General features: G+C 47.2%; 1 protein-coding gene across 1 annotated transcript in view; it reads left to right on the top strand.

The window, feature by feature from the left end:
• Positions 1-9729: 9729 nt before the first annotated feature.
• SIM1 (SIM bHLH transcription factor 1) overlaps positions 9730-17193 on the top strand; it is a 70947-nt gene continuing 63483 nt past the window's right edge. The window contains 2 exon segments of the mRNA XM_043592006.1: positions 9730-10036; positions 10735-11351. Coding sequence (XP_043447941.1) covers positions 11177-11351 — 175 coding nt within the window. The 5' untranslated portion in view covers positions 9730-10036; positions 10735-11176.

Genomic DNA, 17193 nt, shown 5'->3' with positions numbered 1-17193 from the left:
CAGTCCCCGGAAATAAAGCATGATTTGCTGGTCACTCATTAACCACTGAAGCCCCTAAATGATTATTTCCAATGCATCATGGTAAACATTCCTTGACGTTTGTCACACAAGCTTAGAATCAATATGGAGGGTAGAGTTGGCAGGGCGAGCACTACACCATATAGTGCTTTGGTGAAAGTTTTTTTTTTTTTAATTTTTTAATGTTTATTTATTTTGAGAGAGAGAGAGATAGAGAGAGAGAGAGAGGAAGAGAGGCAGAGAGTGGGAGACACAGGATCTGAAGCAGGCTCCAGACTTTGAGGGGTCAGCACAGAGCCCAACCTGGGGCTCAAACTCACGAACTGTGAGATCATAACCTGAGCCGAAGTTGGATGCTTAACTGAGCCACCCAGGTGCCCCGATTGGTGAAAGTTATAAAAAGGTACCCTCTCTGGGTGGGACACAGGACTGAGTCATGGCTAGATTTCAGGGTTGGCCTGCCTAGGTATGGCACAACCTCCCTAGATGGACCCAGGAGCTCTTGAACATAAGGAACATAAGCTCAGCTCCTCTTCACCTTTGCATTGACTCCATCATTGACTTTCAGTGTTTCTAAAAGCAGTCTCTTTATGCTTTTGTGACACATTTTTCCCTGGGTCACAGCAAAAATTATAAAACATAGACAAGAGGTTTTACAAACCCATCCTGTTCTCTTTCTTTCTTTCTTTTTCTCTTTCTTTCTTCTTTCTTCCTTTTTTTTCTTTTTTTTTTTTTTTCTTTTTTTTTTTGTCACCATGACAGTGATGCCAATAGTCTTTGGGAGGCCAGCAGATCACTCACCTCTAGGACAAGCTCAGACTGTGTGGGTTTTCTTTAATGAGGAACGGGGAACGCTGGCTATCTTTGTCCCCCTTTAGTCTTCCTCTTCCAGTGCAGGGGTCTGTGACTCACAGCCCAAGGCTCCTGACCTGCTGTCGGGGGCCCAAGGCACACATTCTCTTGAGTTGAATGAGAACATTTGACTCTCTGTGTCCAATTTGCCATGGGACACACTTCCCAGATTTCCTACACTATGTGATACCAGCTCTGGACAGTTCTCATTCAGTGTTCATCTCTGTCAGCTACTCTGAAAATTGGAACCAGGAACATTTGTCAAATCACTGGCCACATCATGGTTACAGGTGGTGACATTGCTGCTGCTGCTTATTCATGAAACTGGAGGTTAAGACAGTTTCTGAGATGTAAACTAGGGAAAACCCCACATAAACCACCAGTGTTGGACAGAATATCACACAGACAATTTCCAACTGAAATGCCGGTTATTAGAAGTCATGTGGAGTCAGGAGTTGCCATGGAATCCATTTGTTTCTAAACCAGCTCCTCCTGCTGGAATAGTTTCTGATTATCATGTCTTATGGTAAGGAGAGGGGCACAGGGAGACAGAAAGGGAGAGAGAGCCATCTGATATAAAACTAGGTGTTATAATTCTAATGCACTCACGCCCTAAAATGAATAAGAAATTAAAAATTTTAAGGAGACTTAATATCAGCTTTAACACACATTTATACTGCTATCTGGTTTAGAGTGAAAAATCACATTGCCATCATGGTTTCTTTTCTGTGTTTTCCGATTATTCAGGGAGAAAACATGATGGCTTGTCATATGACATTCATCTTCACAAACAAGTTATCAAATCTCCAGGAGTGAAAATAAATATCAAAGTAGATCTAAACCACCACAGGCTGCACATTTGCAGTGCACTTGTTTTCCTCTGTTTTGTCCTATGTATCATTCCGTTTAGATTTTTAACCAGACCATTACAGCTTTTCCTCCTGTGAAACTACTGCCAGGATGAATCTATCCCGTTTCCTCCAAGTTATTTGTTTAAATCATGAGAAGTGATTGGCTGCCATATGTTAATGCTTGAGCTGTTTTTGTGGTAAAGTCCCCATGTGTTTGTAGGTAAAACACAAAAACAGGTTGATCAAATATCAACTTGGGACAGCTGAATTTCAAAACATACAGAATCCATAAATTAACCACTATTTTTAACATATGTACAATATAATTGATTATAATTAGTTGAGAGATCTGTTAGATAAAGACACATTATAATTATATTTGCATATTTATCTTCTATGTTTTCATTAAAGAGTATTAAATATTTCATATGAGGAAAAAAATGTTGGTAGATGATGCTATAACCCTGACCCTGTATTTCTCCACCAGGGGTGCAAGAAAGCCTCATCTCCATTAAAAACCAAGTCCCATCTTTTCTTCCTGTCCAGGGAACTTAACTCACTGCAGAGCCAAGAAGGTCCCACTTTCAAATGTTTCTGGAAGGCTAATTCACAGGAGAGAAATTCAAAAGGCCCTTTAAGGTATGAAAAGATGTTCAACCTCTCTAATTAGAAAAAAAACAAAAATAGATTGATTTTTTTTTCACCTATCAGATTGGAAAGAAGGAGGGAAGGAAGGAAAGAAGGAAGGAAGGGAGGGAGGGAGGGAGGGAGGGAGGAAGGAAGGAAGGAAGGAAGGAAGGAAGGAAGGAAGGAAGGAAGGAAGGAAGAAGGGAAGGAAAGAAAAGGAGAAAAGAAAGAAAGAAGAAGTTATAATGTGCTTCATTGCAAGGCTATGGGAAACAGTGACCCTCACACACTGCTGGCAAGAGTGTTAATTGGCACAACTCTTGTGGAGGGCAATTAGTTAATATCTATTAGGAATGCCAATTCATGTACCCTTGACCTAGCAACTGGGCTTTTGGGAATCTGTCCTGTTGCTACAGTTGTCCACAGGTAAATGGCACCTGTGCAGTGTTATCCATTACTCATTGTTTTCGATAGCAATGATGGGAAACAACCTAACGACCCTCAATGAGTGACAGGTTAAATAAATTATAGTCGTATGTTCTCAAAATGGAATGCTATACAGATGTTTAAGAAAGAGAACATAAGGAAGCTGTCATAGAAAGTGAAAATATCAAGGTGAACAACGTATAAAATACCAGTCTTAATGTTTGCTTGAAAATGCATAAGCAAGTCTAGAAGATAATAAGAAATTAAATGGTTGTACATCAGTGGACACTAACTGGTAGCCCAAAGATGCATTCACTTGGTCTTCATAGCATTTTAAAATTGGATTTCACATCATAATCTGACATCCAAGTAAGCACAAAAGTGAAGCTGGCCAGATGTTAAGAAATGGTGCTGATAACCTGTTTGGATCTTCCACCCCTTTTTAGGGTGCTACCTCAGACATAACTAAAGCAGGGTGGAGGGACTCTGCAGTGGAGACACTGATGAGCCAACCAGTTTTATACCAGGAGTAGAGCTGTGACTCACAGGTACATATCCTTGTACCAAACCTCTCTCTAGGTTTCCCAGAGAGGCGTAAGAGCCATAGTGGGGAAAAGGCACACACTGCATATCCATTTCTCACAGTGGGCACAGCGCATAGGGCCCATGGTAGTTTCAGAGGCCCGTGGAATGTTTTAATTTTCATTTCTTTTACAATCAGAAGAAAAAGATAGATATAAGAATAATGAATAGAGGATAGTGAATTCAGCCTGAATGACATTCATCTTTATACCAACACAGTTGTAAAATATAATCTTCAATTTTTTGTGGAGGAAAGGACCCATAAAAACATGACAGATGGGACCAAAGACTGACAAAGTCTTAATGTCCTCATGGGGCCCTGCACTGGACGGATTACTCGCTACTTGAGGGGAGGCCTAGACCACATAGACCCAATGGGTACAGGCAGGGCCTCTTCCTCCAGGGACAGTTCCTCTGCACTAACACTGCACACATCTTGGGCCCTTAATGTTTAAGTACTCTGGCAAAATTTGGGGGCAGAAGTTTCTGGGCCAAAAGGAGAACCAAAGCTTATCTGCTTTTTTTTCAATATGTCCAAACTGGTTGATGGACCCAAACTCTTTGGACTTCTCTGTAGCCCAGTTAGAACCCTGAAACCCTGGACCCATCTGGAGATGCCCTGAGCATTTCCCTGCCCTTCTGAGGACAAATTCTCCACTGAAGAGTGGCCTGGCTGGGTTCCCGGACCTCTTTTCCTTCATCCTGAGGCCATCATTCTCTTCCCTAAGGAGGCATCCTAATAACCTATCTTCAGCAACCCCACCCTATCACAGCTGTGAGCCTGACCCCTGTACCCTCAACCAGTCACATCATTTTATACCATATGTCCAAGGTCCTACTTGGCACAAGACTATCACTTCAAATCTTTCTCTCCCAGACAGTCTTCTCCAAAGATAAGCTGAGAAAAAGCAGACTAACGCAATGGTTCTCACCTGGGAACTTCTCAGAAAACCAAATTTTTGGGTCCCAGCCCAGCTCTTCTGACTGAGGACCAGCAACCTGTGTTTTAACAGGCCCTCCAGGCAATTCCCATGCAAGCTCAAGTTCCAAAACCTCCCAGTTAGGAGCAAGAGTGCCCAGATTTTCAAGGGCGGATTCGAGGTCCCTGGGGCCCAGAGGTGAGCTGCAGTGATTTCTGTTGGGCAAAGTTAAGCCCAGGCGTCTCCGAACGGGTCCCTCCACCCTCAAGTCTCTGTGGGAGGTGGTGCCTCAGCTCCTCACTCAGAGCAGTTCTCATCATCCCTGCTCCTGCAACTCTCAGAGCTGTCTCCTCCTTGGGCCACCCCTCCCCTCCCACAATTTACAGAATGTCAACTGCAGAGTCCAACAGGGATTTCCAATTTCTAAATCGGAGTGGCGCCCGAAAGTCCATATTTTTAAAGCCACATTCCGTCACCACCTCCCACCCCAGGTGGCCCTGAGGTTTGGCTAGGTCTGGAAGCCGGTCATTTGTTACGGATTAACGGGAGCGCCCTCTCGAGAATGCCTTACCCACTAGAGAGTGCAGGGCTAGGGGTTCCTCCTCAAGCACTCCCGGCATAGTCCCGGGGTTCATAGGTGCCAGGGAATAAACGCAAAGTTGGGGCTCAGAGAAGGGGAAACTCTGCAGAAGCCTAACCGGATGGCTCTCAAAGCCAGAAGAGGGTGAATCACATGCCCTCTGAATCCACCCAATTCTGATGCCACTCATCCTTTTCGAGGCCACTGACTCCAGTCAGCTCTCTTTCAGCGGTCCTGCCTCACCACCCAAACCCCCTCTCCCCCCCCCCCCCCACATTGGCCACCAGGTCTCCAGCCCCAGGCTGGCTTGAGCTCCTGAAGTGCAAGAGAGCATGTTTTGTCCTGAAATCCAGAAACTTTGATTGAGGAATCAAAGTGTCTTTCAACCCAAAGTCTTCAGTTCTTGAACATTTTTGGCAGCGGTCCTATGCCCAGCTGTGCTGAAATACACACACACACACACACACACACACACACACACACACACAGCACCCCCAGCTCAATTTCCGGAAAAAAGAAGTGTAAAAACTATGCGCTTCCTTGACTGCAGGCAGCCACCGGCTCCTGTCCTCAGAATGCGCATCAGAGTTTTCCAGCTACTGTTAGTGTTTGAATAATTCGTTTCTTTTCAAGTGTGCAGTATCGGGCACCTGGCTGGCTCAGTCGGTGGAGCTGGAGGTTCATCTCCGGGATGTGAGCTGGAGCCCCACGTTGGGTGTAGAGATTAGTTGAAAAAAATAAAATCTTTTATAAAAAAGTGTGCACAGCTTAAGAAGTACTCTTGTTTCGCAGTGATCAACTCAAGGTGCTATTAGACTGTGGTTTCAAAATCTGGGTGGAAAACATTATCCAGAATACTTAGAGAAACTACCTAATATCCATCACTTTCATTTTTCAGGTTGGTGACTTTTTCTTTTTACTTTCCTTTTATTTCCTTTTTTCTTTTCTTTTCCTTTCCTTGTCTTTCTTTCTTCTTAAATATTTAACCATTGAAGCTAATTTTTTAAACATTTCAACGGTCAATTCAGTTAGGTGCCTGAGAAGCAGTATCTAGGAAAAAGGCTGCTTTGTTTTACATAAAATATCTTATACTTTCCAAAACTTCCTGATCAAACAAGTGAATTATACTGTAAATTTTAAAAACATTAAACATGGCTTTTTTTTTTTTTGAGGTTCCTTCTATTCTTTGTTTCCTAGCCCACTTGTCCCATCCAGTCGAAGTTGTAAGGGGCCCTTTTTTGTGCCTCAACATCAAAATGCCTAAATGTGACAATAAAATGGGACTAGAGCAGGGTTTACTTACATACATGGAATAAAATGTTAGTATTTCCCTAAATTCTCCTTCTCAGTGATAGAGAGTGAACATCTGGATATAATATACTGAGATACTCAAGTGGCCATCTTCAGATTTTGCATCTTGATTGTAAGTATAGCATTCATCTTGACCTTGGCCAATGAGTAAAATCCGTGCCTGTGTGCTTTGTACCATTGTGTATATGTGGTAGCCTGTGGAAGCCTGTAAAAGTGCATGTATGCGTTCCTAGCAGTCTGTAAAAACAAAACAAAACAGAACAAAAAAAGTGTGTTACGGAAATGAGGAAGGGGCGACAGAAATCACTCTAGTTTTGCTAAGATACTCGAGCAGCTGCGCTCCCAGAAGAGTTACCAAAAGGCAGGATAGAAGTCTGTGCCCGAGCAAGGTCAGCGTCACAATGCGCCCGGGCGGGAGCCGCTACACTGAAACCCAGCTCCACAGTTTGCACCGGAATTCCGCTGGACCTTCTGGTTGTTTCCAACCCAAAGGTTCAGTTTCTCTAGTTTGGACTTTGCCCGATGTTGGGAGGGGTCCCGAGGCCCTCGGAGGCCCCCTCCTTGTGGCTCCGGGAGCGCGCAGCGCTCGGGACTCCGCACGCACAGGCGCGTTGGTTCTCAGATCAGCCACCGCGGGCACGCCTTGCCCCCTAGTCTAGAGCCTTGGGCGGCGCCGGTCTGGGCGTCGGAGCGGGCGTCGGAGCGGGCTAAGGGAGGGCTCCAAGCGGGCAGCCTCCGGAGTCGACCCAGAGGCAGAAGAGACTCCCAGGGGTACAAGGTCGCGGTGACGCTAGGTAGTTTGCCTTCCTTGGTCGAGGGTAGGAGGATGATGTTTGTTTCTAGATCTGCTCTGGTTTCTTCCTGTATTAGGATTACGTTCCGGGGTTGCTAGACAGTGCCCCAGGGCCATAGGGCTACATTTTGAGATATCCGCGCAAGAAGGCAGAGGCCTAGACCTCTTAAGAGTTGTTTGGTGTTGGTGGGCATGAGCCCATCTCTTTCTCTTCTGGGGCTTTCCCCCCTCACCTTGGCAAAGAGGTGGGTAGGGCTAACTTCTTACACTCAAGAAATTAATTTAAAATTTCTCACGCTAGAAGCGAACGCGAATTTTCAGAACACGTGGGAGGCACCTGCAGTTGCAGTTCACGCCCCTCGCTGGCCTGAGGCTCTTGCAGGGCCGGCGGGAGGGGTCGCCGGGAGGGTGTGAGGCCGGGTCCCTGCGCCCTGGCGGGGGAGGGCGAGCAGGAGCCGCATTCCGGCTTCAGCCTAGGTTCAAAGATTAGAAAAACAGGTGTTACGTCGCCATGCTAATTCACTCACTCGGTAAACGCGGCTCAGACAGTTGTGTGCGGAGGACTTAGCGAGGGGGCCGGCACCACATGGCCGTGCATTCACTTCGTTTATTAAACATCTACTCGGTTCATCGACTCCTGAGCTTCTCTGGGACCCTGGGACAGCCCGCTTGGCCCCCCAGGATGTTATGTTTGGTGTGAAAACTTGCACACTCATTTTACCCATTTTGCTTCTGAAGGCAAAATACTGCCTTTCTTCCGGTGAAACGCGCTGTGTATGGGAAGCCGGCACCTCCTGACTCCCCCGCGCTTCTCTGCCGTGCGCAAGGGTTTCAGACCCTCATGAAGCACTAACACACCTGCACACTGTTTGAAGGGCGGGTAGGGTTTACAGGAACCAGTAACTTAACCGAAATTGTGTCCAGAATACAGTCGGAATAGGAACTGCTTCTTACCCTTAAAGTGCCATGGCTGCGCCTGGCCGCTCCATCTTACCAGTAAGATCTGTCCAGATTGAGGGTCGGGGGTAGAAGGGTCACGGAAGGGGTTTTTTCATCCTCCGCAAACACGCACCTTTTCTATCTACATGCAGTGGTTAACTTCATTTTATCTTGTCTTTCTGGAATGTCGTGTATAAGAGAGCCACAGTACCTCTCTCTGTATTCTTCCTCCTCTCTTGCTAGGAGCTTATCACTAGGTGGAGGGAACCCTCGCAGGGCCAGGTCTCTAAGTGGCTACAGCCTCCGAAGAAATAACTCCTTCTAAATTAGAGCCCATTAACTAGATTCCAGTTTTGAAACACCTATAAAATCTGTATGTTTAGTATTTCCTTATTCTTTCTATCCATTCACCTCTTCTAGACAGGTGTTTCCCAGATGTGTAAATATCTCCAGAAAGCTCCCGTTGTCGTCCTGCGAGCTTACTGCCATCGGGCGGCAAGGAGGTGGCAGATGTCTGCATTTCTGAACAAACACTCTTAAAGTTGTTCCGAATATCAGAAAAAATGGCACCTACCCTTCTTCAGAGTATGTGTTGTCTCGGCGGCAATTATTGCCACAAACGAGAGGACGAGTGCAACATTATTGGTGTTCTTACTGTCTTTTGTCACCGATGAAACAACTGCCCCCAAGTGTACCCACGGGAGAAGAACCGTGGTCACCATCAGCACCAAAAAAAAAAAAAAAAAAAAAAAAAAAAAGCGCGGGGAATCGCATGTGTAGTGAGTGATTCCAAACAGAAGTCATTATTTGGGGAGGGGGGAGCAAATAAACTTTCCCCCGTTTCTAGGTGTTGTCTTTCCTCAGATGACAGAGAAAAGGGCGATTCAAATTAGAGGGTCTCTTAAATATAAGGTGTCAGCAGTAATACTTACAAGCGTTTGTTTAAAGCGTCCTGTTGGGGGAATTGTGAATGTTGTAGATTTATTCATGCAAGGAACATTCATTTATCCAATTTTGCTTCCTGAAACAAAACCCAACAAAGAAGGCTTCGCTCTCATTTGAGATATCTATCTCTGTATCAACCACTCTGTCTGATCCTATCTTGGCCTGAAATGTAACCTCTTTCCCCCCCCCGAGTCCCCTATCTGCGTCCCATAGGACAACTCCACGGCTAAGCTTTCCACGGTGAGCAAATCAGCCCCCAAACTCGAGCCATTTCGGAAAAGACTCTTTGGGATTAAAGACAGGTGTATATTATCTTCTCTGGCGACGAATTCGGGGTCGCTGTGGTTTCAGAGAAACGTGAACACCGGCCCCGCGCAAGCAGTGGGCCCTGCCACTTGCCCACGGAACGGCGCGGCCGCCAGGTCGGCCTCCGGGCCACCCGCCGCCCGCAGTCTGGGCGACTCCAGCCTTGTCGCCGGGAGCCCCAGCCCCCTGGCCCGACCTCTGCGGCCTCAGGCCGCAGCCCGCCGCTCTCGGACGCGCGGGTCACAGTGGGCCCCGCGCTCTGGGCTGAGTGCGCAACCACGCCACCCCTGGGAGAGCAGGGGGCGAGGGTCCTGCGCAACACGCGCGAGGCCCCTGGAGGCCGGGAGCAGCGGCGGCCGGGCTTGTCAGGAGCGCTGCAGCCACGCGGGGAGCTGAGAGGCGAGCCGGGAGCCGCCGCGCGCAGGGGGTGATGCGGGGCGTGCTCGCGTCACTCAGCCCGGCCGGCCAATGAGCGCGTCGCCCCGCGGCAGGCCGAGCCAATCGGAGGCGAGGAAGTTTGTGAGTGGCATTAAGGGTGGGCGGGCGAGAGGGAGCCCGGGAGTGAAGTTGAAGCTAAACCCCGTGAGCTATAAAGAAGTTACAGGGGGGCGTTTTCGGCTTCCAATTAGGAATAATACTGGCTTCGTAGCAAGTATCCGAGGAGGAGGATTCTAAAACCACCTCACCCGTCCCAAAGACCGCATTCCCCTCCTTTTCCCACGCACCCCTCCCCCAATTCATGACCGAGAAAAGAAAAGGGAGCCGGGGCGCGCTCTGCTCCTCTCTGCCGGTGGGAAGCCGAGAGGCCGGCGGAGTTGGACGGTAGGCATGAGTACAATTAAGAGGTGGACGCCTCTGCACCCTTTGCAGTCAGCGGGGACTGAAGGTAGGTGAAGCGGAAGACACCTTGCGCCCGCCCAGAGGCACCCGCAGCTCTACGGCGGTGGGGGAGAGGCCGGGACGCCTCCCACCGCCCCCCTCTCCGTGCCTGCGAGGGGCTGTCGTGAATGTGCCACCTGTTAACCTGGCGCTGCCGTGCCCGGCGTGTTGCCGCCCCCACTGGGCAGGGAGAGCCCCGGGTCGCCTTGGGAGTCCCGAGGGACTTGATGTGTAAGCGCCACTTTTTGAGGAATCCTTGAGACTCGAGACCCAAGTTAGAAAGGTAGCCAAATTCCAGATCTGCCAAAGCGGGGGGACTGAAAGGCGGCCCCAGCGCTGTGGAGGAATTCTGATTTGCGGAAACCTGCTTTCCTGGGACGTGCGCCTGGCCTGGGCGCGGGCACGGGGACCAGCGACTGAGGGTCTTCTCAGGGTCTTCAAAAATATGCATTTTGTTGTTTGGGTAACTTCCCAGGGGGGCTGGAGAATGTGGCTGGCTTGGATGAGAGGATGCGAGCATTATTCGCAGGAGGCTCAGTCTCGCTATTGATTCCTCCATTTCTTATAAAACAAACAAACAAACAAGCAAACAAACACACCCAGCCTGGACAGGCGCCTACCCGGCCGTTTTTCGGAATTCAGGCGAGTGCATGAGTGATTGCGGAGCTGCAGATCTCTTACGCTCTGATGCTGTTGTCTTCACAGTGGCCTGAAAGAGTTGTCCGGCATTCCCGTTCTTCCCAAAGGGGCTGGGAGCCGCCTCACATGCCGCGGGACTGAAGAGCAAACGTCGGGGATTATTATGTCGATTTTCCGGGGCCCGGGCTCCGTCGCGCGGAACAGAAGAAAAGCCTGGCTCCTCAGGGGTCCCGCCGGCATTTGATATCCAGAGACTCCTAGGATTGCCCCAATTGCGTGGATCAGCAACTTTCCTACACTCTCGTCCCGTATTTTTAAAGAAAATTATTTTCTGTTCGCTGCGTTGGTCTTTTACTGCCATCAATACCCTGAAGCAAAGATTTCAGCCTCTTCATTCAAAGTATGCCTTATATTTTTGTCAAATATGATCTCTAATTGAAAGTTTATTTTTGCTTTTGGATGCATCTGTGGAGCTCATGTTGTAAGAAGAAAGGGGGAACGAGACACAATGAAAGAGAAGTCCAAAAATGCTGCCCGGACTAGGAGGGAGAAGGAAAACAGTGAATTTTATGAACTGGCCAAATTACTGCCTTTGCCCTCGGCTATCACCTCGCAGCTGGACAAAGCATCCATAATCAGACTCACGACCAGCTATCTCAAAATGAGAGTAGTGTTCCCAGAAGGTAAGTGACTTTGCCCAGATGAAATTTCAAAGGCAGAAGGAGTAGAGATTTGCCAGTGAGTGAGCCTACACCACTGAACAGAGAAGTGCGGTCACACATGCATACATACTCTCTGCAAAGGGAAGTTTAGCATGGCTGCTTGACTGTGGACCTCTCTGAACTTAGAATTCCTGTTGCCTTTTTGTGGCTCTTTCTGCTTCCCCATTAATACTTTCTCTCTAGTCCATCGGATATGTTTGGTTGGGAAGCAGCCCAACAGTGCTTTTGTCAACACTTCAGATACTGAGCTCGATTGAAAGTACAACTAATCCAAACATGACTTTCTTTTTTTATTCCTCTTGTTAGAATTGTATCTAGCAGAAAGCAGGAACATTGCCAAATTCTTGTATTTTTGCTACATATAGATAGACCCACGTACATGGAGCTAAGCCAGACAATAATTTCTCTATATGTTTACAATTATGCATTTGAGCACCAGGCATATTTGTGAACAACTATGTCCTGAATTTACCCAGTCTCTTGATTGTTTATAGCAAATTTAGTCTGGGTTTTGAGATATTCGCAGATTCTGAAACTAACTCTGGGGCTTGGTGATCTCCAACTCTGAGCTTGATATTATCTCTGAGATAATAGGCTAGGACCCAAACACATAAGGTTGAATTAAGAAGACTAGCCCGCTTAGAAAATTTCTTTTAGGTGGAAGCTTGGCAAAACTGATCCTGGGAAAACTGTATTATAAGGCCCAGAAGGAAGAACAGCTGAGCTGGTCATGATTTAAAACATGTATTTAGATTATAAAGATTCACTGTGTGAGGACAGAGCAGCCTCCAAAGAACACTGTCCATTTATACTCACTAGGAAAAGGACACTTCCCTCTTCCATTTCCCCATCCTTTCCTTTACCCACATTCAAATAATATGAACAAATTTAAAAAAAATTTAGATGTGTCTTTGTCAGAGGAGAGAGATTGGGAAATACAAAGGAGAGAATCCTAAACAAACAAAAAATTCCAAGAGAAAGAACCCTGTTTATTTACAAATCGGAGTGTCTTATTTGACCCGCAGAGGTTTATGTTATTGTTGATTTGGGGTCCTTGGGGTTTGTTGTTTTCTTTTAAGGAAATAGGGGGAAGGAAATATAGTCATTATTGGGCTTGGAGTTTCACTTTGTTTGATTTTGACTAGAAGTTATTATCTGAATCAAAATCTTGCAAATCATGCTGACAAATTAGTCAGGAGCAGTAAAGGAAAACTTTCAAATCATAGTTCAGTTTTACCCCAAAACTACAAATAGTGTTATAGTTGTTGAACAATCTCAGTTGACCGTGGAAACCACAGGACGAGAGGAATCAAAACCTAAAGTTCCTGAAAAGTTAAAGAAAAAGAAAGGAGGGGGAATTTATATACTAAAAACCATATTTCCCATTTAAACTGTGCTGAGAATTGCTAGTGGGAAAACTACTATTATGCCACACTGCCTTCTGTTTAAAAAAAAAAAAGAGAGATCTCGTTGTCTTTTATACTGTCAGCGCCTACTTTATAAAAATAAAGCTATTGCGAACTCGGCTGGCCGCGCTGTTCCTAACAGGATTATTAGCAGTGATTTGTCAGCCCCTGCGGTCTCAGTGGGCTCCCTTTCTGCGTGATTTCTAACGGGTCTCGTCAATTATCGGTGCCGAAGTCGCTCGCTGTTTGATCAGAAGAAGCATATGGTGTTGCTTGTGGGGCTGCGAGTAATCGCGGGAGGAGAAGAATAGCGGGTCGGCGTTCAGGGCGGGCACCGGGAGAGGGATAGGAGCGCCCGGGGAGTCGCCGGGCCAGGGGCGCCCGTCTTTGTCGTGCAGACCCGGGCAGGCGCGGCCGCAGGGTATTGGGCTGGTTTCGGTTGTTTTGATTTTGTTTTCTAAGAGAGCAAGCTTTCTTGTTTACTTGAGTGCGAACTCCACAAATTATAAATCGCGTGATAAATAAGAGGAACAGAAAGTAAACTCTCTCAGCCAACTTCTCATTTGTAAAGAGAACACTGGCGAAGACTCCCCCTGGAGTCCCCTTGGTGGCTGGGCTGATCCCCTGTGGCTACTTTAACCGCGACTGTGCTTTCTGCAGCCCCCGTTCACCTTCCTCCGGAGCCCCAGGCCCCTCCCTCTTCTCCCTTCCTCAGAGGCTAGTGTGAGTTTATGGGGAGGAGGGGATGGACGATGTGTGAACTCTGGGCACATCATTTATTTCTCCAGCTACTGTTGAGCTCATAACTCACCGGCAGCCTCCACCCGGTGAGTTAGACGGGGTCATCCGAACAGCTGGTTCCTAGAGATGAGGTTTTAGTGAGGATAGATTAGCTTAAAAAATCCAAAACCCAGACACAGCCCTTTAAAATATAAAACAATAACAACACACACACACACACACACACACACACACACACACACCCAAAACCCAACATCTTTCAAAGGAGTGATATAATCACAAACGGCAAAACCAGGCACAACCTGCAGAGGGTGCCAAATTTGGGTTCAGCTGTGGACTGAAGGAGGAGAGTAGACAAGATTGGGTCCATGACAGTGGGGGGAAACTGAGCATTTTATGTAAAGGTTATCTTTTTAGTGATGAGAAATGGAAAGAATTTGTTTGCAGATGTAGTCCATTGTTACACCTATCTAGATGCCATTCCAGCACATAGTAGGTCTTAAATTTTGTCCTAAGGATGGAGTAAAGACAGCTCTTTCATCATGGTAAGCTTTCTGTCACATGTAACATGGATTTTTGCAATGTATATAATCTAAAATAATTATAAATCTGGTGACATCTTAGTTACAGGCACAACAATGACTATAAAACCCCACTGTTTCAGCTCAGATTACATTTCATCTACAATACCCTTTAATATCAAGAGGCTTAATCAACAAAGAGAAATCTTTCCATACTTATATTTGAAAAAATTTACAAAATATTCTTAAAATATAGCTAATTCTCCATCACTACATATAGTTTACCCCCCGGGTTCTGGTAGATTCTTTGGGCAAACTTCAGTTTTTACTTATCTGAGTAGATAAAACTGAGCTGTTGAAAGAAAGATGAAAGGAGGGGGTGGAAATGGAGGAATGGAATATGGGCACCTGAAATAATTAAAAATAAAGCATTAGATTGGAGACTTCATACTAAAAAAAAAGAAAGGAAGATTACTGTGAAATCGTTAAAACTGTGTATCTTCCATTGGCAACATATCCTATTCTAAAATAGCCTTGCAAAGAAAAAACTTGAGGCATCTAGAAATGTGTAAGTCTTTGGTGTTACCAAAGCCAGAAAGGAAGGATTAAAAAAAAAAAAAGATAGTGTGACTTCATGTGCAATATTGGACAAACTCAACTACAAAGTAATATATATTTGCTATCCAGATAGAATACAGTTTTAGCTAAGGCCTTTGAAAGGATCAGACATGTTTTCAAATCTATAACCATTCAGAATCTTGGTAACATCACACTGCCATATCATTGTCAAGATGTCTTGGGAAAATAAAAATAATCACAGAATTGAAATTAGTAACTGTGCAGGAAAGAGTCTCTACAAAGGCTGGAAGGACAAGGATGATTAAACAAACCTCCACAGACCCTTTCTATAATATTCACCTCAAGACTGAAATCCTTAATCGCCTTATATTTTTTCGAGGCCGGGAACTGAAAGAGAAAAAGAGGCCCCATTTCCCACGTGGATGGGTGATTTAAGGCTGTTTTTCTTGCTGCTCGGGGAAATGATTGAGCATTAGGTTTCCATGTTTATTTTCCTACAGAAGTTTTTCTCATTTAAAAGCCTTTAAGCCCAGTTTACCCTCCACGCTGGTTTTCTCTGTTTAATTCCAGTTTTGATGTTGACTTAAAATGTAGAGTGCAGAACTAAACTCTGCACAGAGCATTTGCAAGGCAGATTTATGTGCTAGAAATTGTAGATCAGATCAATGAAAAAACACTTTTTTTTCTTTAAAGGGAACATCACTAATAAAAAACAATACAGCAAAACAATCCCGTAAGCTATAGCGGGATGCTTTTAAGCAGGCTACAATCACATACTTTAAGTTAAAATCGGGTTAAATTTCCAGAGGACAAACGTATTTTCTAGAAGAGTTATTTTTCAATCCTGGGGAAATCCTGGCACCTTGGAGCTTTTGCTGACACAAAAGTGGACACAATTCGAACCCATGGATGATTGCCGCACCTCTCTATACCGGCACAGATATTTCTCAAGAGAATGAGGTTTAGACCCAACTAACACCTTATGCTTTTAGCTGTCCACCCATTGCCAGTCTCGGATTTATGGAGTTTTAAATTTTGCGTGGGGGAAGGGAACCCTCGAGGATTTAGCAATGGGCCTGCTAATTAGAAAGTACTAAAACAGTGTTTGAGAAGTGCGGGACAAACTTTCTTCGGGTAGTCCCATCCTGGAGGCGGGTCCTCCAGCGCGGAGTCGCTCTACCTCGGTGGTGCGCGCGGGAGCAGAGACCGAAACCTTACAGAAGACTCCACCGCGCTTCTGGTACGCACCAAAGCACGCAGCGGGGAGAAGCACGTTATCATGCTGCCCGCAGGCCAAGCCCGCGCGGTGCGGCTCATTCTGTCCCAGCCGCGGTTGGCTTTAGCTGAGGGTGCGCCAGTTCGAGGTCTCCGCACGGTCCAGACCAGGTCTCTGCTCTCCCAAGGTTCGAGGACGTCTCAGCGAGCCTATCCCAAGCAGAAGCTGGGCCGGTGCGGGCGTGTGCCCTCCGTCATTAGTGCTACCTGGGCCACTGCTCCAAGGACCGGCCGTTGTTTAAACCTGAAGCCGAGATCCTGCCCGAGCCCGCAGCCAAATAGAACGCGGGCGGCAGATCCCTGCGCAGCGGGGTTTTCGCGTCCGTCCACCTGCGCCTGCCTTTGGGCTCTGGCATTGCTCCTCCCGGCCACTTTTGAAGACCTGGATCCCTGGGGCGACACCGCTTGACGTTTTTCAGCGTCATGCAAGGCACTGCTGTCAAACCCGCGTCCATTTTCGTCCCACGGTTTAGTTGGGACCAGGCTGGAACACACCTGTCCCTCGTTACTGCTGTTCCCTGTTCTTTTCGCTGCAGGCCAGACGCCGACAGCTTGGCTGGCCTGCTCGCTCCCGACCTGGAAGCCTAGCTCCAGCGCCAAAGCACAGCGAGGGTGCAGAGTCAGTGTTGTGACCATCATTCTCCACCCCAGATTTAGTACTAACATTAGTGGATTTCCCGGGTGCGGCCAGGGGCACACAGGGGAGAGAAGAGCCCACACTGCCACTGTGGAGTGCAGACACACGGGAGTGCAGGGGTCTGGGCTGCTGCGCGGGACAAAGCTAGGTCCCGCGCAGCTATCGACACCATCACGAGGTCTGCCGCACCCACTAGGTGGCTGGAGAGGGCCTTGAGCGGGGAGGGCCACAGCGCCCACAGTCGACGCGAGAAGCAGCCTCCTACTCAGGGACCGGTCCAGGCGCGCTGTCTAGTCTAAGGGCGACCAATCTCCGTCCCTCTCTTCCTCAGAGCCTCTGAGGCCGCCAGGCCCCTAACACGAAGGCTGTTAGGTTGCTGGACAGGTGCGGTGGGGGGAGGTTTGGACAACATGCCCTCAGCGAGGACCCACTGGCCTTGCGGAAAACCCAAGCGGCTGAACAAGTCCCTCTGGGACCCGAAGAGGGTTTTTCCCACCTCAGTCACCAAGTTGTGGTCAGATCCCGGGACTGCTCTTCCAGCCCCACTCCCACCCACCCTCGTATTGCCTAAAAGGTATATTGCAATCTGTCAGTCGGACGAACCTTTCTGGGGACTACTACAAGGGGGACACATTTCTATTGAG

Source organism: Prionailurus bengalensis, chromosome B2, assembly GCF_016509475.1.
Source record: "Prionailurus bengalensis isolate Pbe53 chromosome B2, Fcat_Pben_1.1_paternal_pri, whole genome shotgun sequence".
Lineage (NCBI taxonomy): Eukaryota > Metazoa > Chordata > Mammalia > Carnivora > Felidae > Prionailurus > Prionailurus bengalensis.
Note: the sequence above shows the minus strand (reverse complement) of the source record. Positions and strands in the feature narration are given on the sequence as shown.